Below are 22,994 nucleotides of genomic sequence, written 5' to 3'. Positions count from 1 at the left end.
AGCATATCGTTTGTTTCTCACACAATTATGATAGAATATCTTCTTTATGTGGAGTGCTAGAGTCCTGGGAGTCCAGCTCACTAACACCAGCTTGTAATGAGATTGGCGTAGTTTTTTTCCACAACAATGAGCAATTAGTTATGAAATGGGGAAAAAAGACAGTGCCATGTTGTAATAAACTATATCTTTGGGTTTGATTAAAACTCCGAAAGCTCTGGGAAACACTGTTTAGTTTCTCCTCTTCTGATTTACAGATCAAATGGCTCATGAACAACTCTGTGGGAAAGAAAACTGACGATAAACTGATAATGTAAATGATCTTTAACTGTAACCCTACAAATAACTACACAACACTTCATCATTCACATCAGCAGATTGATTACTTTTATTATCCAGACGCTCCAGATGAAGAAACGCAAACTAACACACAATGGCGCTAATGCAGAACAGACAGAATAATAAAATGAATTCAGTTCACATTTTGACCGGAAAAACAAGAAATACTATTTATTATTAATATTATTATTATTTACGATAAAAAAAACATTTTAATGCAGATTTTTTTCATTAGCCGGTAATGAGATCACGTTGAAGTTACCATGGAGACCTGGAGGGTCTCTCTCCGGTGTCGTCCTTCCTCTGCTGTTTCTTTCTCCCCCATTTTTCTTTTTTTTTTTTTTTTTTTTTTTTTTCCGGTTTGGGAGAAAAAGAGGAGTGTGTGTGAGAGATTGGGGGTGTTGCCTGTCCATTCAGTGGCCGTGTGCCTCTTTCAGCTCGCTGAATGGGAGTTTTTATTTACTTATTCATTTATTTTTATTTATTTATTTACTTACTTTTTTTTTTTTTTTTTTTTTTTTTTTTTTAATGGGGGAGGATGTGAGTTTAAATCTCAGGACGCAGATGATTCACGGAAGTTTGGCTCACCGTAAATCGGGAGACGGTCCCCAAATGAGCGGCCGTCTCCTCACAGGGAAGGTGCCTTCACAGAGAGCGAGAAGGACTTTACTTTTTACGCCAAGGTAACGGTGACATTTCCTTCCTGCTTTCCTCCTTAAACGCTGCGAAAGACCTTTTTTCGACATTTTTTTATAGGTGTGACTTTTGTTGACACGCTGCAGCGGTTTTTTTTTTTTTTTTTCTTATTTGCCCTCCGGCTGTCATTCATCCAAGGAGAATGGCTTTTTCCCTTCAATGTGGACTAATAGGTTTATTCACCGGCTTTAAATCAGCTTTAAACAAACCTGGCTACAGTACGGTGTTATTAGTAGAGTTTATATTTGACTGGTTTCAATACCTTTTTGGTGCTTTAGATGATGAGAATATTCCCTAATACTCTAATGAGACAACAGATTTTTTTATTTATTTTAATGCTTGTTATTATTAAACAGTTTTACATGTGCGACTTATGCTGACATGAGGTTGAATATAGTTGTAAAGAAATATGCTGCCGATTCATATGTTGACATTGATTTGGCTCTCGTAATTGTAACATCTGTGGTAATAGTTTTTTTTTTCTCTGCAGGACACTGCAGAGCTGTTACCACAGCTATCTGTATAATAGAGGGTGTCTTCACCGCTCACTCAGCCTGCAGCCCTGTTTTAACAGTCCAAGATGCAGAAAATATTACCAGTGCCAGAATTTAACAAGATGTATTCTTCTTTTGGATTTTGAATTATATGAAACTGTGAGAGAAACCTGAGCTCCCCCCCCCGCGTCATGCTTTACATCTTTTTATGGCTCTCACCAATGCTGCCTGTTTCGCCACAGTTGTAACTAAGAACTTTTGTTTGCACATTTTTGTGTTTCAGTTGTGTGACGTTTAGCGGCGTTTATGTGCGAACAGAGATTGCAGTGTCCCCGATCTGCTCCGCTCCAGCAGTCATCCCAGATTCTTCTTAAATCAGAACATTTTCAGTACAACCCAACTCAAATCATGGGAACATGAAAATCATGGCAATGTTGGAGTTGTGCCATAGAAAACAACAACTTAATTGCCACCCTATGTATGAAGTATGCACATTTCTAGTGTGCAACTCCCACCCTCTCCCTGTCTGGATTTCATCCCTGGGAGCAGACAGTTTGGTTTGTAATATTAACAGCCCACAGGCCCTCCTGCCTTTTCGTGCGCTGACATCCCTGCGGGGTTATTCATGGCCCCTCTGTTGCTCCTGACAGAGGTGCTATTGTTCAAACATGCCACAAACATCTGTGCTCAATGTAAATCTAAATTATTCTCCTCATTGATGGCATGTGAAAACACGAAAAGACATTTAAATTTCTCATATCAAACATTTATCTTAGCTTTTTTTTTTTTTGCCAAACTTTACATCTGAGGTCCCATCTCTTTCCACAAACCCTCACTAAAATACAAATTTTCGGCTGAATGCCGAAAACCAACACAAAGTGTCAGGGTAAGCTCCATCTCTGTTTTACAACTGCGACTACTACTCAACTACAGGCATGTGATTAAATCCAATTCTGAATGTGTATGAGCCATTTTTGTCTCCCTGTGTTTTTCTATGCAATTCCATGTTCCCTGCCTCTACTAATTGCAGACTGTAGAGCCACAAAAAGCATTTTCAGCTCAGTGGGGAAAGCAAAAGAAAGGGAAAAGAACTGATTCAGCTCAAGCGGTGACTCAGCTTTTAAAGGGTCTTATTAATTTACCTTTTCCACTGTGCCACATTTGCATGTGCCAAAACAAATTTGATCACCACCTGCGGTTGCCAGAGGAAATGATGGGGAACGTAATCATACAAAATTCGACTCGGACTTGTATTTAACTCTCTGGAGATACCATTTTAAGCTCAACAAGGCATTAATGCCCTACTAAAGCACTTAATAATATTTTATTCCCCAGTTCTAAACTCTCGGTTAGACTCCGACCTGTTTTATACTCTGGTAATGTTTTGGTCGATTGAGAGGCTACACCTCTTGTTGAACTCCACACAGTGATCTGCATTTTAATTATACTCAAATCTGAATCCATCTAGAGATCTAATGTCCAGTTTCCATCTTCACTTCAGGGGGCTACTCTGGCAACATCTGTTTCTTGGCAATGCAGGATGTCAAGTTGGGGTGGAGGAAAGGGTCACAAGGGGTTTAGGAGCTGTCATTCTGGTTCCCCTGCTTCTTCAGATATACAAGATTACACTTAATACCCTAAGCGGGCACTTGACATACTTTTACTTTTCAGTATGATTTATCTGCATATCCTGTAACATTTGTAACTCTTGAAGCTACAGTTAAATGTAGCTACAAAGATTGCAGTGTGTTTGTCTGTATTGAAAAGCTGCAGACTTTGCCATCATGGGTATTTATTAAATTACCAGTAAGATTATATCTTTAGTATCTAAAAATTAAGATTAATTTTACGCAACAGTGAGCAGAAACATAATGATGTCTTGTTCTCGTAATGCAAGTCATTTATGGTTGGAACAGGACATTGGAGAAATAGTTGTAACTTTAAATGATTTTGTGCTTTGAAACCATTATGAAGTATTATATTTGATATTTGGTGAAAAATCCAATCAAAATCAATCTCATTTAATTCATTAGAAGTGAAATGTCCCCTCGTCTCAGTTTGTTCACTGTTATATATATGGAAAAAAATGACTAAAGCAGCTGCAGCCATGTTGGAATTACCTGCTTGTTTGAACACGGGGCCACCTCCAGAGACAATTTACTGAAGACAGATGGGTTCATATCGGTTGCAATCAGCTTTTTCATGCTTCGGAGCTTTCTGTAGTCTTATCTATCGTGCGTTCATGTTGTTTTAATTTATTTGACAAGGCACATTTTTGCTGATTTGTCATCCGTGTGTTGTTGCAGTTGGGATGAGAGCAGCTCCATTAGCAGTGGGCTCAGCGACGGTGACGGTGATGGCTCAGATAACCTCAGTTCAGAAGAGTTCAACGTCAGTTCCTCTCTTAACTCCCTCCCGAGCACACCCCTGGGATCCAGACGCAACTCTTCGGTAATGGTGAGCTGTGATACCGCATGTGATAGCGTTTTGCTTTAAGGCCTTAACTTGAATTTTTCATTCTGTGATTTACAATATGCTGCGTGTGAAACGTGAGGTCCTCTGTTTTGACTAAGGCCACAAGAAGACACCGCAGAACCACAGACTTTGCCTCTGCCATTAAACTGACATTAAAATGAAACATGATCTGTCACAGTGCAAAAGCTCCACTGCACAAACATATGCATAAAAATAGACTTTTCAGTGAAGTAGCTATCCTAAATCCATTCGTATCACTTTGGGGAATAAAAGCTATTCATGCTGGTATATTACAATTTTTTATTTATTTATTTATTTATTTATTTATATTTTTTTTTTTTTCAAGAAGGGAGAGGAGAGGGCATAGATGTATGAATAATGTTTTTAACTCAGTGATTGAATTTACTTTGTAGAAAAACTGTATCAGTCTTAAAATGTGCCTGGAAGGAATCATTAAATCTGATCGAACTTGTTTTATGTTCACTTTTGCAGCAGTGACACTGGTGATATGTTCTACCTTTCTCACCTTTTACTTAGAAGTAGTGCTTACATGCAGAATGTTCACTGGTAAGAAATGAGCATTAGCAGTACTCAATGAGCCATCTGTCGTTCTGTATAACATTCATGGTTTGCCAGGACGCAGCATGTCCAGTTTTGCCCTCGGTTCTACCTCCTCAATGCACCACATGATTTTTCTATTCTTGTTGAGGTGTCTTTTTTTACCCATTGCACCATGAAACATGAAAAAATACAAGCTCAAGTTGTTAAGTTTGCTTCTCCATTCCTTAATATATTGATTATACCTCTGAAAGTGTTAAAGCCTTTAACAGATTTTTTTTTTTTTTTTCCTTCTGTTGTTTTTTTTCCATTCGGCTCTGGTTATATCAGTCTATCACTCACTCTTTCCCAGTGGAATGCAGCTTAGATTAAACAAAGATTACAGAGGACAGTCTGGTTCACAGATAACACATTCCATGTCTGATCTGTCTTTCCCTTCCTCTGTCTGCAGCTCCGCACAGATGCAGAGAAACGCTCACTGGTGGAGAGCGGACTGTCTTGGTATAGCGAGGATGGCAAAGCCGGCCACAAGCTCGATAGCTGTAGCTATGACACAGGGAGTCTCAAGACAGAGGCCCCAAGCAAGTGGAGAAAAAAGCCTCCAAGCCTCAGTGAAGATTCAGCGAGTAAAGGGGAGATGAAGAAGCCACAAAGTTTGGGTCAGCCGGGGAGTTTCAAGAAGGGCCGCAATCCTCCAGTAGGTGTGACCTCCCCCATCACTCATACCTCTCAGAGTGTGCTTAAAGTTGCAGGTAAGATCTGATTGCATATTTGCGCTTTTATTCTGCACTTGTCTATGCCTCTGTTTGTCCTTTTCTTTGCTATTACATCCTTATAGGAATTAAGCGGATCACTGCCATTTTTAACAAAGAAATCTATGTCATCCATTATCTCTCTGTATACTGAATCAAAATCAAGCCTCTTTATAGAGCAGCCAAGGATGATATCTGCTTGGTGTCAAAATGAATACCCTTTAGTGTAAGACAGGGTTTGATTTGTAGCACAGCACATTATACTGAAGAAAAAATGCACCAAGAAATCCATTTCATCGAGGAAAAAAAATCTGGTCTTGAAGCCCAAAGCCATGTTTCTTTTATTATCTCTGAGAAAAGCCTGTTACTGTACATGTATGCAGAGACACTGTGTCTGCCATCTGCAGCAAGTGATTTATTTCTGTGTCCTTTAAAGCCTAGCAAAACATGCCATGATTAAATAATAGGTTCCAATACCAGTATTTCTTGGCTTTTCATTTGAATTTGCTCGAAATAATTTCAGCTTTGAAAATAATTGATTAAAATGACTTCTGATTTTATGTATTTTGGCTGCAGTTTAACAGGAAACAGACATTCTTTTAACTGATGCAGAAAAAATTAAGAGGTCAGATGTGTTGTATTTGCTTTTATGCATGTACTATGATTATAACTTTACTTGTAGCCTTAAGTAAAAATAAATGAATAAATAAATAAATAAATCTTCCACTCTTAATGTATCCTTCAATATTCACAACCATTCACACCTGTTTGGCCTGTAGTAGTGACTACAGGCCAAACAAATCAACCTGACATTCATGCTGCTCCTAATCAACCCTGAATTGTTTTCAGTTGTGAACAGAATTGACTTAATATTGTTATTCAACAAGACGGTATTCTTTTCTACTTTATCCAGCGCCTAAATGTGAGAAGCCACTGGACAAATCTAAGATTTCCATTAAAACAGCTGGTCTGCAGCGGTCTCGTTCTGATGCTGGCAGGGATCACCACGGAGAGCACCGTAAGCCACCATCAGGTCTAGTTAAACCCACTGCTGGAGCCTCCTTTGGGTACAAGAAACCACCAACAGCCACTGGTACTGCCACTGTTATGACAGCAGGAGGCGCCACCATCTCCAGTGGCTCCGCTACTGTAGGGAAAACCCCAAAGTCATCTGGCATCCCTGTGAAGCCCATCGGAGGAGGAATACCTTCAGGTCGAAAGAACAGTTTTGATGCCAGCAGTGAGCAGAGCTTCCTCGGGCCAAACGCCCGAAACAGCATTCAGTACCGCAGCCTGCCTAGACCTGCCAAATCCAGCACACTCAGTGTGATTGGTCGCCCTGCAGCACGACCCGTCAGTGGTAGCATTGACCACAGTCTGCTGAGTTTAAAACCCGTGCCCATTGCCTCCGCAAGCCCAAGGGTTAAAGAATCGAGTGGCTGCAGTAGTAAAATGGCTAATCGAACCAGCACTGGCCCGGTGAATCAGACAGACAGAGAGAAGGAGAAGGAGAGGGCCAAGGCCAAGGCTGTGAGTGCTGACATAGACTGTGGCTCTCTGAAGGGAGAGGAGGCTCAGTCCGAGTCGACAGGAGAGTCTGTAGTGAAGCTCCACGGCCTGAGACGGACCAGCAGCAGCAAATACCCCGAACTGTCATCACCCACCACACCCAGGTCTCTCATTTAAACACTACTCTATAAGGCATTTCCACTTAATTATAATAAAGCATATTTTCTCACTCTTTTCTTCCCATGTTGGTAGTTTTTAGTTTTATTATATGTTGCCAATGTCTCTAGTGCCAACTAAAAACAGCTTTCGTTGGATTTATGTCACTGTTGAATTTTTGAGGCATCTTAAAGACATCTCAGAGACAGCTCTTTAAAAACCTTGTCAAACAAAACCACAGCCATTTTCCAGATAAATAGCACCAGAAGGAAGTCAGAAATTGTGTTTCATTCTTGTAATTTAGGTGAAAGACTGAAAATTGCAAAATCACATGGTTTCATTGATGCCTTTATTTGAACAACATAACTCAGGCGTCTCTCTGGTTTTATTTATTTATGTATTTATTTTTTCCTCTGATTTCTAGGATGCTGAACACAAAATCTTTAGGTCGTCCACCCAGCCTGGCTCACCTAGACAAGCTCAACTCAAACAGTCTTGACTCTTGCGTGACTATCCAGGACCTCCCCCCCAAAGTCCCTCCATACTCCAAGCTTCAGGACTTGGCTGGTTCCCACACAACTTCTCGCCTCACCCCTAGTCCAGCGCCTGTCCTCCACATCGATTCCCCCAGCTCTTACACCAGTGAGAGCCTGAGCCTGAGTGGATCGCCACTACTCTATCCTAAACTGTCTGGCGTGCATCGCAGCATGGAGTCTCTGCCCCTCCAGATGAGTGTACCCTCAAGTACAAGGTTTGTCACAACTGAGACACGTGACAAGGAGGAGAGGGGTGCGGGAACCTGGGGGGCTGGGAGCAGAACATCCCTCAACCTCTCAGATAGGCAAGTCTCAGATGTACTGTTTCTTCATCTGTGTCAGTAATGCATTTTTTTGCCTGCAAGGATCACAAATAAGCATAAGCCTTGTCTCTTAATTTAAAAGGAGAATACGACTTTTGTTGTGGTATTCTAATAAAGAAAAACCTCGATCTTCTCCTGAGCCAGACAATACTGATGGAAGCAACTGAATTGATCTTAGCAGCAGACAGTGTATGAAACATAATGTTCAAATGAGCCAGTCTTTCAATACTGGAAAATGAGATTTTTGTCAGCTGCCATTTGTGCAAATGGAAAACCTGAGCTGTTAGTTTTTGTCATTTTTCAAAGTAGAGATGGCCCAAAATATTTTCTGCCAAAGTAATGTACTTTTTGGCAATCCCATGCCAAGTTTATCAAATTGGCCAGTGTACCATTTGGGCTCGGAGTACTAAAATAAATCAAAGATAAATGCAGGAAATGTTGTAACAGTTGTGTGAGTCTTATGTTAGAACTTTAAAAGCTCCAATCAATGATGGTGTTTGCTGAAGGTGTAAAAAAAGTATGAACTATGACTGATAACTGTCAATAATGTTTTTAATCTCTTTACAGCTTACAAACGGACAGAAATACCTTGCCAAAGCATGGCTTAGAGTACGTCTAAACAATTCAATCATCAAAGCATCTATTTGAAATCTCACACTGTGATTTGTTACCTTCATCAAAGTTAAATGACCTTTCTTCTCTCAGGCGCTATGGCTCAAGCCTGTCAGACAGCGATGGAAGCAAATCGGGAAGGCGACACTCCCACACCATAGTCAGCATGACAGAGAGCGACAGCCCCCCTCAGCTGCCTTCTCCCACCCACCCGCTCCACCCCTCCTCTGGCAAGGGTCCTCTCACCAACGTGGGTGAGTCTGCCTGTTCAGTTTGGCTGTCAAATTCTAAAATCACTCTGCTTGAGCTCTGAGTTGATGAGGCGTTTGATAAGTCATCCATTTTATCCAAGATTATTATGGAAGATAGGCATACTGAGAGACAAGTCCAGCCAAATCTTTACATTTAAGAAGTAGTGAACCGTTGGTGGCCCTGTAATGGACTGGCGACCTGTCCAGGGTGTATGCCGCCCTCGCCCTGTGACCTGGAAACGGATAAGCAGCAGAAGATGAATGAATTAACAACTTGTCAGTACTTGTATCTAATGCTATACATTATACATTATAATAAACTGATTTAATCTTGTTAATGTGATTATCCTACAGTATGTATGTGCATATGAACTCAAGCTCATTTCTAGAATATGCAGGAGATGGGAGTTAATACGGGGTCAAGTCAGACTATATTTATCTCTTCTACTGTTGAGGAACCATCGTGTTGCCTTTCACTGCGTCATCAGAATATTAGTGCCATACCTAGTTATAGGACCACTCTGTGTGTGTATGTGCAAGTTTCTCTTTGCTGCTGCCTCAACTGTACCACTCACTAGATTATTGAATGTCTCTCTTCTGCAATAGTTGCCCCAATTTCCGGTGGCACCCCGAGGATATCACGCTCTAACAGCATAGGCCCCCCCAGTGACACATCTTGCGATGTCTATGGATCGTCCCCCCTGGGGAGCAGTATGTCGCTGGCTGATCGGCCAAAAAGCATGATGCGGTCTGGGTCTTTCCGTGAACCCGGCGACGATGGTGAGCATACTCAATTAGCCTCTCAGCAGGGGAGTCACCCAACATGACCCCAGCACAATGTCAGGATGTCATTTGTTTTCATGGACAAGGAAAGTAGAGAAGCCTTTGTACCTCCGTTTTAGATTAATAGGGAGTCACTCAAGAATTTAAAAGCACTATCTGATCCAAATGTACACAAAACAAGAAATCTTCCAGCCCTAACTTCATCCTGCTTTCACTTTTTTGAGAAAAATGCATTTTATGTTGACACAAATCGTCAGTATATTTGACAGAGGACAGCAGGAATTGAGGGCAGCACTAAATTACAGATCACCAGGACCTCATTCCTCAAATCTTCATGATATTCATCTCTATCTTGTCTTTCTTGCAGTTCATGGCTCTGTCCTGTCTTTGGCATCCAATGCTTCCTCCAACTATTCTTCAGTAAGTAGATACAACCTGTTTATTTTGAGTTTTTGCACCTAAGAGTTTTGTGTCCATTTTGATTATTGCAGCAAAGAACAACAATACATTTCTACATTACATACATGTTAATAATTGATTGACTTATTTAATAAAAGGAAAGCAAAAGCTCCACCCATATTTATTAATCTCTTAATGATCAAGTAACCCATACAATACATATATAGTATTAGGTACAGCAGTTATACCACGCTTTATTTGCAGTGGATAACTAGTTTTCATGACTGAACTTAATCCTCTGCCAACACTCTGTATCATTTATTTGTTTTTTTACCATGCCATCATTAGAATGAGGAAAGGATACAAGGAGAGGTAAGGCCAATGTGCTGTAACTCTTCAGCTCATACTGTGTTTTTCATCTGTGTCATCTGTCAGTCATTTCCTGTTGAAACCGGTCCATTCATTAGTGTTTGGTGTTATCAGATCTCAATATGTCTGTTATCTCAGGAGCTCATAAGTCAGTTCATTCTGTTTTATCTTTCATTTTCTTTGTCCTGCAGCAACGCTTTCTAACATTTAATGAAAATATTTTCAGATCTAATAAAATTCTCAGTGCATGAGAGGAGTGGCGAAAATACAATGTCATCCAACAACTTTGACATTTCCTAGTGGTTTGCAGTTTATTTGTTTGTGAGAAATATTGGTTTGTGTTCAAGAGCAATACCTTTCATATTTTGTCAACCAATATATATATTTTGTTAATAAATCCATCACCATCTGCATCATCACCATCTTTTGGAGTTTTGTTCAAAGTACTGTTGCGATGATGTTCGCACTGCTCAAACTTAGGTTGTTATTTGTTATTTCACAGCAAATCCGCAAGTTGAGACGCGAACTGGAATCCTCCCAGGAAAAGGTTGCTAACTTGACCATGCAACTTTCCGCTAATGTATGTATAATTTTTTTTTTTATTAATTAATTTATTTTTTAGTAAACTGATAAGTTAATGGCTTGGTTATATGACTGCTCCTTCTAACATATCCAAGTGTTGCACTTGCAAAGAGAAAATCAGTGCATCTTTAATTGGTGTATCTAGTGTCTGCCCTGAAGTTTTTGTGAAGGTGCGATGGTGTGGGGCAGTGGTGTAAATCCTCGTTGACTCACCCGAAGGAGGATCACATGAAATGACTTAAGTTCCTTATGCACATCTCCGAAGTCCAATATAGATGGACTTTATTAACACTCAGGTGTTACAGAATATGGGCCATGTTTCTAGTTCTCTCGCTGCCAGTCACAGCCCTGTTATTTTGATGGACACTCACTGAACCTTAGCCTTAATCCTTAAGACTCACCACATGATGATAATGGCATGATCCTCATGCTTTTAACTTTTAGTTATGTTATTTATCTTACAGATTTTCCAGCTCTGCTTTTTCTCATTTTTGCTCTGTGCCTTTGCTAAACAACTACTAACAACCTTGTTGTTTTGAACATATTAAGTGACTGTGTGACTGTATGTGTTTGAGAAGTTTTGATCACTCCCCTAATGCTCCTGTCCCTCTTTCTTACACTCGTGGCTGTATTGACTGCTGGACTCGCTGCTGTCCCCCGCTTGCCTACCACTGACCCGCACCTCTGGATGCTGGGTGTAGCAGCTAGGCCAGGTTTGTTTGACTGTTGCATCCAGAGCGCTCTCTGTCGCTTCCTCATGATTCTGAGTGGACGTCAAGCTGACAAATCGCTGTCACACATCTCTGTTGGGCTAACAGCATGGCATAGTCGACCCTCAACTCCTATCTTGAAGCATGTTGACTAAGGCTCCAGTTAAAGCTTATTTTTAAACATTAATCTGGCAACTATTTTGTAAATTATTGAGTCAAAATACATTGAAATATCTTAATTTATCTTTTAGAGCCCAAGCTGATGCCATTAAATTTCCTGTGCTAGCAGACAAGAGCCTTTATAATTAAATGTACATCAGATATGTTGAATACTCTGCTGATTGACTGATTGAATTATTATTTTATAATAATGACTTTTTCTAACTGTTTGCTTTGATTTAAAGGGAACTTTAGGATACATTTTTAATAAACAAGGCAAAAATGCAGTCATGAAACGAAAGAAACTTGAAGAAAAATTGAAGTCCGCTACTCAACAGGTTATTTTTAGGTATTTTGTATAACTGTTCCAACCCCCAAGAAGGGCTATTTGTGACAGTCAGCACCATGCAAACAAAATCAGAGTGGCAGATTAATCATGTTTATTCTATTTTTAAATATATATTAACCCCCTCAAAATACCAAAGGAATGTATCAAAGTAAATAAATTAAGAAAAAAAGGACGGGCTCGTTGAATTTATTAAAAAGACGGGACGAGGCTTAACTCAATGGGCTGTGCACTTCCCTTGAACTACAAAACCATGAATAAGTGGGAATATAACCAAATAATTTCTTCACAAGTTCCATATGCTAATGTGAGTCATGGACTTTATACCCTGTGTCTCTCCGTCATTAGCAAGAGTGGTTGGTTTGAGCCTAAAGGTTAAACATGTTGCATGAGGTTTTTGAGGTTTGTCGCCCAGTGCCACACTGCAGCCTTCCTACATCACCATTACCCTAACGTCCTCTTTAATCTCTGACATCACCCACAGCTGTCCACTACTCCATCCCCTCTCTCTTTCCAAGCAGAAGGAGAAAGCCATTTTCTTCATGTGCTGTGAGCGTGTGAGACTGCAGTCTGATTTGATTTCAGCCGGTGACTCATACCTGTCTGTTATCCCCCTCCAACTGTCTCTGTCTTTCTCTTGCTGCCTCTTTCTATGGCTCTGTCTTTCTCTTAAAGGCTAATCTGGTTGCAGCATTTGAGCAGAGCCTGGCGTTGATGACGGCACGCCTGCAGACCTTGTCTGTCTCCTCGGAGCAAAAGGTATCTTGGTGATATATGATGCTAATAAATGTTGTACCACCTGTGACAGCTTCCCTTTTAATATTTAAGGAGAAATGGAAGAAAAAAAAAAGATCTACAAAACAAGACTTACTCATGAATACCTGATGATGATAGACTGTTATTCTAATCATTAGCCAGCTACTTTACTCTATTAGATTCTTTCAAGGACAGATAATTTCCCAGGTGACATAGCTGCTCTAGAAAGGAGATGTGGGTCAAAGGTTTGCATGATGGGATTTCCATGTTGTCATCAGCCACTCAACACAACCTGTCATCCTCGGTGAAAGCAGATAGACATTCCACAATCCTCGAATGAGAAGAATCTTGGTTGAGTTACCAGCATGCAGGCTAACATGAATAAATATTTGTCTTTCGCCTCTCCAGGACTCTGAGCTCACTGAGCTGAAAGAGACCATCGAGGTTCTGAAGACCAAAAATACAGAGGCTCAAGAAATCATTCAAGGAGCTCTCAGTAATCCAGACATCACACCAAAAGGTACAAGACATGCAAGTGATGAAGAGTTCAATTAAAAAGGTTTGGAAAGGTGAAACACAGGAATTTCAAAAGCATCCCTTCCCTCCTGGTTGCTAGAGCTGCTGATAAACCGTCAGAACTCTTCAGAAAGCATCTCCAGCCTCACCAGCACCACCAGCCATTCAAGTCTGGGTAGTCTTAAAGAGCAGGAGGCCAAGAAGAAGAAGAAGAAGAGCTGGGTGAGTACTCGCAGACAGACGTACCACTGGTTTGAACTCCTATATCAGAGTCTTATTTTGGAGCACTACAGGAATGAGGTTTACCACATGAGGAGTCAGAAAACGAAAAATATTGCATGGCAACTATTCACACATCAAAGAAACTGAAAGAACATTTTACATTTGTCAGAGACAGTGATGGACATTAAGAAACACATTTAGTCTATTCTATAGTTCTTCTTCTAAGTTTGTATGTGGCACACAGTTGCTGTGTTGTGTGCTCCGCATGCTTATATGTATATGCATGATTCTCCTCCTATCTTGTTCCACATCTGCTATTAAGTATGACTCTGGTCTCTCCCTCATGCTGCCCTGCTTTTTATTTTAGGTCTTTGAGGTGAGTGATGTTGCCATGGTCAACAAACCCCCTCTCCTTCTCCAGTTTGCATGAACTTTATGAGTCATACTTGTGAACCGCTTGGAAACTTTCCATCATCTGTGTCCTTTTATACTTTATTGACCAAATTATGTTGTACCATGTTCTGATTAAGATGAAATGTAAAATGAATTTACAGGGATGTGGTTTTATCTATTGATGTAATCTATTTAACTATAAAAATCTAACCGTTTTCCTGAAATGTATTTTGAAGCTGCCCTCATTGCGTACACACATCTCACATGTTTCCACTGAGCATCATTGACTGATATATTTTCATATTTTTGATCACATTTTATCAATTTGTATTTTTTAATTTAATGTTAGGTTTGTTAAGTTGGGCCTGTATGTTGCACTCACTGTGATGCCAGAAAAAAAACACAGTGTCAGTAAATTTCACAATACAGTGTGTACCAGAAATTGAACCAGAAACAAATGCATAAGAAAGATGTTGTGATTGTAGTTTTAAGATATATCCCCTCTCATATTCTGAACAGTTACGCAGCTCCTTCAACAAGGCTTTCAGTAAGAAAGGCTCCAAGGCAGCAGGGCCATATGCTGACATTGAGGAGATTGCCACCCCAGAATCCTCTGCACCTTCCTCCCCCAAGGTCCACCATGATGGTGACAATCCTCCACCAACAATGAAATCCTCAACCTCTGCGTCATCGTCTGGGTAAAGCTCTAACCTACAAAAATAAAACAAAAACTGATACAACAGTAAATTACCACAGGAAGAATAAATTAGACATTATTAATGTTCATGAATAGATCAATAGATTTTTTTGACCACGAGAAAAGGAAAAAATCACATCTGATCCTTTAAGTTTAATGCTGTGGAATCTGCCCTTAACTCTCAGTTGTAATCTTATGATTCTTCTTCTGAATGTGTCCAGACTTGACGAAGGAGGTGACGCTGTGGATGAGAAGGTTGTATCAGAGCTGCGTACAGAGCTTTGGGAGAAGGAGCGAAAACTAACAGACATTCGTTTGGAAGCTCTCACCTCCGCCCATCAGCTGGAGCAGCTGCAGGAGGCCATGAACAGTATGCAGGTATGTTGGACAAGTTGTCAATTAATTACCAAAAAATGTTGATATTGTGTTCAAATTCAAATAATCCATGATGAAATATTTTCACTATGATTACACAAGTTTCACTTAGTCATGTTTTTTGTGTGTGTGTGTCAAAATTGGCAATTGTAGGTTGTCTTGCTTTCTGTGCCTCTAAATATTTGATCATCATAGTTGATTTACAGCAACTGTGTTTTGTCTGTAGAGGACAGTGGAGAACCTGAAGGCTGAGAATGACCAGCTAAAGACAGGCGGTCTGTCCCCCTGTCCATCTCCTGGACCTTCCAGCTCTGTCTCCCAGTCCTCAGGGCTCACAGCACTGGGAAGTTCATCACCACGACAGAGTGTAGCCATGCACATGCCCAAGAGCTACAGCAGAGGGATGAGTGAGAGCTCAGGTACTGTTCAGTCTCTGAAAATGGGGTATGGCGGTGTTAAGCTGACTGTCATGGACATGGAGGTGTGGCAGTTAGAGTTTGCATGTGATTGGTTGTTTGTCTCTGTATGTTTCTATATGTCGGCCCTGCAGTAGACTGGCAACCTGTCTGGGGTGTACCTAGCCAACGCCCAATGTCAGCTGAGATTGGCTGCAGTCCTCCCCCAGCCCTGAGGAATAAGCAGTATAGATAATGGATGGACAACAAATTAGTTTCTATCACTCATATGCTTGTATTCCATTTGAATAAAGAGGGTTACTGTAAAAAAAAAAAAAGAAAAGGCCAAATTTTGTATTTCCACTATTTTAGCAAAAGTATCCAACTTCTATCACACCAGCTAAAAGATCTTTATTTTGTTTTTAATTGTTTTTCTTTCATCTCTCTGTTGTTTACTTGGTAGATGTCCACTCTGCAGATTCTCTCAGCCTTTCCTCACAGAGAGATGATCACCGTGTTAGGGTGGTGGTTTGTGTTGCAGATTTACATGTCTTCAAAGGTGTAAGTATGATGCTTGAGTCAAAATCATTTTTACAGATTATTCAGACCAAGACATATGTCATGCTATTTCTCCAAATCACCCCCTTTGGTTCACGTTGCATCAACAGGAGGTAAAACAGCAGGATTTCTTTGTGGGCACTGTCAGGGTAAATGGCAGGATGGACTGGGCTATGCTAGACTCAGCAGTCAGCCAGGCTTTCAAGGTAAGCTGCCTCCTTCTGACAGCTTGGTGCAGTGAGACCTGTCCAGGAGCTGTATGTACAGTTTTTGTCAAGCGTGTTAATGTTTGTGATTCAGCTGTTTCCTCAAATTTAGTACGCCGTTACTTCAAGGGCTTTGAACTACTGGTGGAAGCCAAAATAAAGCAAAAGTACACTCCCTCTGAACTTCTGAGTTAATTCAAAGACAGTCATAATAAAGGAGTTATTTATACTTACTGTAACTGTTAACACTCTCCGGGTTTTTCTGGAGGGGAATTGTGTCATGCTACCAAATAAAACCAACTGGCCAATTATCAGGAGCTAGTAACCAACACGTACAGATGACCAGCTCTGAACAGTTGCTCTGTCCTTTTCCTTCCAGGTGTACATAGCCAAAGTGGATCCCACCTCCAGCCTGGGCCTGTCTACTGACTCCATCTACAGTTATAGTATGGGCCACATAAAGAGAGTTCTGGGAGGAGAGGCTCCTGAGACCCAGCCATCACGCTGCATGTCCCGAGGCCCCAGCAGCATCACTGTGTCTCTAAAAGGTCTGTAAAGGCAGTACATGTACAGTTATACTAGACTGTACGACTGAAGCGTTTCTTCCAAAGTAACTGGACATATGCTTGGAACGGGAGTTTGCATTTAGTGCTGTCAGATATAATTGAATACATTTCTTTTCTAAAAGAAATTGTGATAATGAGAAAAAAATACTTGGGTTCTCTTTTCATGCTGAGATAGCAGCTGGTGTAGCTATACCAGATTACGTTTTCAGTGGCAGCTCATCAACTATGAAATCTTTTGATCAGCTTGTCAGCTGTGCTGGGCAATGTTTATTTCAGGATCTAAGTCTCTTATAAGGAGAAATGCTCATGTCTGCTCATTCGCACAAATGCATTTGTCTCTGTCTGTCTGTATGTCAGATAGGTATACAGATTTTTTTTTTTTTCCCCCTTAGCAACTCTTGTTCATGTCCAGTGTGTGTTCAGCCATACTGAGTTTTGAGCTGTTCCCAAATGACCCGGCAACAGCTGATGAACTTGTTAATCTAACAACTGGAAACTGGTTTTCTTCGGATATCTTAGATTGGTTTTATTGAATGATGCATTCGTTGTTAATATTATCACTGTACAAAAGCAGATATTTAGATAATGTATCATGTTTTTCTATAACACCATTGGTTTCGTTTGCAAAAATCACACATATCGAGCCTGTGATCATTTTGGAAAGTTGAGATTCTGGTGTGGTAGTTGACCCTTCTGTGCTTTTGCATGAAAGAATGCAATCAGCAACATGCTAGGAGAGCAAGGAAAGTAGCAACAGTCCAGACAGATCTCTAGGTAACCTGATCTCAGTGCAGCCAGGCCCAGCTGGTTGATCAGCCTTAGACACATGGGCCCCATAGACGCTAAAGCAGAACATAACACTTCTGCAGGCTGTCGGAGGGTGTACAGACTCACTTTACTTAAGGCAAAGTTATTTTCAGACCAAATACTTGAGCCTCATGTTGCTGATGAAGGATGTAGGAGGATCTTTTTGTCCTAGTACTTCATATTAGAAAGGTATATTCTTTCTCGTATAGATATGAACTTAATTAACAAGCACTTGATATCAAGTATCAAACTGCACTTCCTTGCCAATTTAAATATGTCCTTTGCAATTTGCAAGTAATCATCAACTTCACTGTTTATTGCAGCGCAGTTCATTCTCACTTTTCCCTCACGATGTTCAGGTTTGAAGGAGAAATGTGTGGACAGCCTGGTATTTGAAACCCTCATTCCCAAACCCATGATGCAACACTACATCAGTCTGCTACTCAAACACCGGCGTCTCATCCTATCCGGACCAAGCGGGACAGGGAAGACCTACCTCGCTTCCCGGCTGGCTGAGTACCTGGTGGACCGCAGCGCCCGCGAAGTCACTGACAGCATTGTGGTCACTTTCAACATGCACCGCCAGTCATGCAAGGTGACGGAAACTGATGAAGCTATAAAACAGTGGCTCCTTTGGTGTAATGTTGTCAACTTCCTGTTGTCATCCTCTGACCCACTCTCTCTCTATCCTCAGGATCTGCAGCTTTACCTCTCCAACTTGGCCAATCAAATAGATCGGGAAAGCAGCACATCAGAAATCCCGCTGGTAGTCATTCTGGATGATATTCACGATCCTGTTTCCATCAGTGAACTTGTCAATGGTGCTCTCACTTGCAAATATCACAAATGGTAATCTCCACATTTGAGAAATCACCCAAAAAAGTTTATGTGAATATTGATTCAACGTATTTATATATATTTTTATTTAACATGATCTCATGTGTGTTTATATTCATTATAGTCCTTACATAATCGGTACAAGCAATCAGCCAGTGAAGATGATTGCGAACCATGGCCTGCATCTTAGCTTCAGGTTGGTTGAAGACACATGTACTGCATCTCAATCAGCAGTTCACAATGTGGCTCACTGACTAGTCCTTTGTCCATTTTGTCATACGACTTTTTGCTTGTGCCTTTCATCGTCTTAGGATGGTGACTTTCTCCAACAATGTGGAACCAGCCAATGGCTTCCTAGTGCGATATCTGCACAGGAAGCTGATGGAATCGGAGGATGAGAAGAACCTGACTAATGAAGACCTGATTAAGGTGTTAGACTGGGTGCCCAAGCTGTGGTATCACCTTCACACCTTCCTGGAGAAGCACAGCACATCAGACTTCCTCATCGGTATGAAACACTCAGGACAGGACACAGCTTTACGAATGAAGAAAGCTTGTTTATTTTGTGCAGACTATACAACAATTTCATTTGTTTGAGTAGTTGTTCTGTCTTTCTCCCTTGCGTCCTCAGGTCCATGCTTTTTCCTGTCCTGTCCGGTCACAGTAGATGAGTTTCGATCATGGTTCATTGATCTCTGGAATCACTCCATTATTCCGTACCTGCAAGAGGGGGCCAAGGACGGCATCAAGGTGCAAAACAACAGGCCACAATTCGAGAAGACAATCCCCAGTTGGCAGTAGATTTGCAGTAGAAGTGCTGTTGGCCTCCCTTTCACAGATGATGTTGCTCTAATTTTACTGTTGTGGTATGTTGTGACACTTAAGGTCCACGGCCAGAAGGCGGTTTGGGAGGACCCAGTAGAGTGGGTGAGAGGCACTCTGCCTTGGCCATCTGCCCAGCAGGACCAGGCAAAACTCTTCCACCTTCCTCCCCCCAGCATTGGCTCCAGCAGCCCCAGTCAGCCGTGTGAGGAGAGGCCTCACAAGGAGACGCCCCCCAGCTCCATGGAATCTGATCCACTGGTGAGCAGTTATGTCTTTGTGAGTTTTGTCAGAATCATAAGTTCTGTTATTTGCCGAAAACTGAAATGGACCCTCCTTCTCTTCTCTGTTGTAGATGGCAATGCTTTTGAAACTCCAAGAGGCAGCCAATTACATTGAATCCCCAGACAAAGAAGACCCTAGCCTGCCTAAACTTTGAACACAGAGCTTACACTTAAAACACTTAGCACTTAAAATCATTTTTTTGTCCACCGTACTGTGACAGTCCACATTCAGGAGAAAACAAGCCCTAATAAATGCTTGTAGGGCGATTTAAACCGTCATTCCCACAGTAGGTTAAATCATTTTAATTCTTACAGTATTTTCAAAAACTGTTCTCACATATTGAATGAAAAGCTATATTCTATGACTTAACTTTATTTGACTGGATGACATTCACTTGAGTTCAGATCCCTTTAGCACCATGTTAGCCCTCTGTGCTCTTAGATCGGTGCTAATAGATCTATGGAGTTCATTCTCTCAGCACTTAGACTTCAGGTGATTTCTGCAACAACAGTGCATATGCTCCATCCTGTGTTGTGTTGAAGTGTTTCACTGGGATATGGATCCCATGTCAGTAGGAAGTGTTCTCGATTAATGGTGACTCATTTTTGGAAAAGAGTATGACAGCAAGAGAGATGCTACTGTTTATTGCAAAGTTCTTTGGTACATATCCACTGTATAAGTCTTTGAAGGCCAAATCTTATACATATGCAATCCTGAACTTTACAGTCTGAGCAGGTGAGACAGATTAAATGCCTTAAGAACAAAGACATTAATATCACATCGACTTCAGCTAAGTAAACTGGTGCTTTCATAAATATCATCCAAACTAAAAGAGGAAGAAATCACACATTTCTTTCTTTCTACATTATTTATTTCAATGAATCGTCTGCGTTTTTCAGAACAAAAACTGTACAAGACAGAAATACATTGTAAGTGCTAACTTTTGAATGATTTCTACATCTTCTCTTAGGGTTTAGAAGTTTGAAAATTAAACTTGCTGTCATACTTTTTTGCATACAACAAAACATTTATTTGGGGATGTGAGTTCATCAATTTGCCGTTGAATTTTTTCCAAGCACTTAAGTTCAATTAGCTCCTTCATATAAAACAAGCAGTGTTACCAGTGTTGCTATGTATAAATATATATATCAGGTATGAGATACTTAATACACAGGGATAATATAACATAACGCACCCTCTGACGAAGCAGACTGAGACGCCACTATTTGAATCCAATTCAGATTTCTTTGTCTATAAGCTCTATTGAAGTGTTTCGCCCCATCCCTAGAGTAGTTACTGTATATATGTTATGTACATACAACCAGGCTACATCACAGTTATTTTATCTACATTAGTTGGTGCAAATTATAATATACTGAACCAAATACTGTACTTTAACCATGCATACTGACTGTCAAGTAAAGGGTTTAAATTAATTAAGTTTAAATGATGGATATATAGAAAACACTTAAATAAGTCAACCATTTATCAGTATCACTCATCTATTAGGTGCTTTTAAGAGAAGCCTTATCACAAAGCTCCACTTCAAAACACTTTCAACATTGGCTGAGTAGAGTGACTTTAAAGCTACCTATGCCCGTTTCGTTTGCAACAGTTCATGCACTTCACATACTCAGCCGAATAAATCTGCTTGTCATCGTCATCTAGGTACATATGGTGCTCTTTATCAATGTCCCAAACTGTTGTAGTGTTGGATAAAGGTGAAGTAGACGTTCAGGTTAGGTTAGCAAAGAGTACTGTGTCAGTTGGTCAACAAGTGTGAAATTGATCGGAAAGATGATTCCAGGCTTCTTTTTTTTTTTTTTTTTAAGAAAATGTTGTTGACCAAGACATAACGTAGAGGCAGTGAGATCATGCGAGACTTTGTGTGGTGTTGCCCATGTTGATGTCGTACGGTATTCATTATTGAGAGCGTTTTGGGTCCATGACATGGGAACAAGTTAAGGAGAGTTAAAAGTGGAAGTCAAACACTATAACTAGGTACTTTTGTGTAGATATTCGTAAAGAAGCCCTAATGAAGTAAAAGATGGAAAACTTACGGTTGTGCAAGTGGTGTCAAAATAATTCATCTGTTCATCCGACACTGTGTCATTGTTTAGAGGCTCAGGCTGAACATGGACGTAAACCCTGTAAATGAATGTCACACCACTTGTATGACAGCTAAAAGCGAAAGTGTAACAGTCTCAGTGATGTCAGAGCTGCCCATTGCTTCACTATTGCACTAATCTGCAGCTCTGATTGGTCACCTTGCACACTAAAAAAAAATAAAAAAGAATGAATGAATTAAATACATTACAGAGGAAAAGATGCCAAATGGCCAGCAGGTCTCACCCTGGCTAGATGCTGTTTGAGAACCATAACTGTTTTTGTAAATATTTCAGGTATTAGACAGTATTACCACGCCCACCTCCGTTTCTGCAGGTTAACAAAAGCCATCAGCTCGAGCTTCTCATCTCATTCACTTGTTGTGCCTGTTGCTCTGTAGTACTGTAGATGTGATTTGTGTTCGCTTACTAGTGTATCAGGACTATGCAGCAACTTCTACTGGTGTTGGCGATCAGCAAATGTCTGAACTTCACAAGCAAACGCAGTATGTTTTCATCTGGTGTGTCTTTGAGTTCTTAATTCTGGAAAAAAAAACAAAAAACCAAAAAAAAACTGCACCATGGGATCAAAGTGGAAGCTTGTCTGACTAGATGACACTGAGCCTTAAAGACAGGAGGATTATTTTGGCGTTGCATCGAAGACAGGGTTAATAGTTGGAGTTGAAGGAGTTCAGCTGTTTGAAAGCTGTTTCATGTGTTTTGTCCTCATGAATGACACGAAAAATAATTAACTGAATTTGTTAAGGGTCAAATGACGATAAACAAAAATAAGTAAAGGCCAAATTATAAGCCTGAATTAGTTGGCAAGAATTAGCTGTTCAGTGTTTGCATAGTTGAGTTTAATTAGAATATAAGCAGATGGCAAGTCGAATTTCTTAGGCCAATACAAGTTGCTGAATAGTCATATTTTTGCAAAGCTTCTTGTGGACTAAACCAAGATAAAAGAAAAAAAAAAGCTAAGCGATATCTAATGTCACTGACGTGCAAATGTTAAGGGTTTCTAAGTGTTGTAAATGCATGTAAAACTTGCTCCGTGATGAGGAAGAAAAAAAAAGTTAACATTGATGTGCTGTTTAGGAAAACCATCCTAGATAATGTTTTCCTTTTTAATACTCTGATATTTGATATTTCTTTTTTCTTTTTCCTTTTTTTTTTTCTAAAGAATTGTTTGTAAAACTTAATTTCTCTATTTTGTACAGAGCGTTACTGTAAAGATTGTAAATAGGTCAGCATTCTGGATGCGGCAACAATCATTGAAGAGGGGGGGGGGGAATGATTGAGGGAAAGGTATATTTCTTAAGAGTTGGGTCCAATACACGGATAAGGCATGCTCCCAAAAGCTTTCATCCACCTATCACTGTTTGTTGGAATCAATAAACTACATGTT

General features: G+C 40.4%; 1 protein-coding gene across 5 annotated transcripts in view; it reads left to right on the top strand.

Moving 5' to 3' along the window:
• nav1b (neuron navigator 1b) overlaps nt 1–22,604 on the top strand; it is a 40,249-nt gene extending 17,645 nt beyond the window's left edge. Inside the window, exons 4-30 of one of the 5 annotated variants that reach the window (XM_029501884.1) lie at nt 3,833–3,983; nt 5,011–5,311; nt 6,225–6,984; nt 7,401–7,817; nt 8,403–8,444; nt 8,541–8,701; nt 9,305–9,478; nt 9,849–9,901; nt 10,229–10,252; nt 10,752–10,829; nt 12,722–12,805; nt 13,211–13,322; nt 13,419–13,540; nt 13,908–13,916; nt 14,453–14,631; nt 14,852–15,008; nt 15,232–15,424; nt 15,864–15,961; nt 16,069–16,164; nt 16,544–16,712; nt 17,897–18,132; nt 18,232–18,386; nt 18,499–18,570; nt 18,686–18,882; nt 19,006–19,124; nt 19,260–19,457; nt 19,552–22,604. In XM_029501884.1, the coding sequence (XP_029357744.1) occupies nt 3,833–3,983; nt 5,011–5,311; nt 6,225–6,984; nt 7,401–7,817; nt 8,403–8,444; nt 8,541–8,701; nt 9,305–9,478; nt 9,849–9,901; nt 10,229–10,252; nt 10,752–10,829; nt 12,722–12,805; nt 13,211–13,322; nt 13,419–13,540; nt 13,908–13,916; nt 14,453–14,631; nt 14,852–15,008; nt 15,232–15,424; nt 15,864–15,961; nt 16,069–16,164; nt 16,544–16,712; nt 17,897–18,132; nt 18,232–18,386; nt 18,499–18,570; nt 18,686–18,882; nt 19,006–19,124; nt 19,260–19,457; nt 19,552–19,635 (4,441 nt within the window). In that variant the 3' untranslated portion in view covers nt 19,636–22,604. Of the gene's footprint in view, nt 1–3,832; nt 3,984–5,010; nt 5,312–6,224; nt 6,985–7,400; nt 7,818–8,402; nt 8,445–8,540; nt 8,702–9,304; nt 9,479–9,848; nt 9,902–10,228; nt 10,253–10,751; nt 10,830–11,535; nt 11,545–12,721; nt 12,806–13,210; nt 13,323–13,418; nt 13,541–13,907; nt 13,917–14,452; nt 14,632–14,851; nt 15,009–15,231; nt 15,425–15,863; nt 15,962–16,068; nt 16,165–16,543; nt 16,713–17,896; nt 18,133–18,231; nt 18,387–18,498; nt 18,571–18,685; nt 18,883–19,005; nt 19,125–19,259; nt 19,458–19,551 lie in introns of all 5 variants that reach the window. The other 4 variants (XM_029501880.1, XM_029501882.1, XM_029501881.1 and 1 more) reach the window with 4 other exon arrangements.
• The last annotated feature ends 390 nt before the right edge of the window (nt 22,605–22,994 follow it).

Source organism: Echeneis naucrates, chromosome 5, assembly GCF_900963305.1.
Source record: "Echeneis naucrates chromosome 5, fEcheNa1.1, whole genome shotgun sequence".
In the NCBI taxonomy this organism is placed as follows: Eukaryota; Metazoa; Chordata; class Actinopteri; order Carangiformes; family Echeneidae; genus Echeneis; species Echeneis naucrates.
The sequence above is the reverse complement of the archived record's forward strand: the minus strand, read 5'-3'. Positions and strand labels throughout refer to the sequence as shown.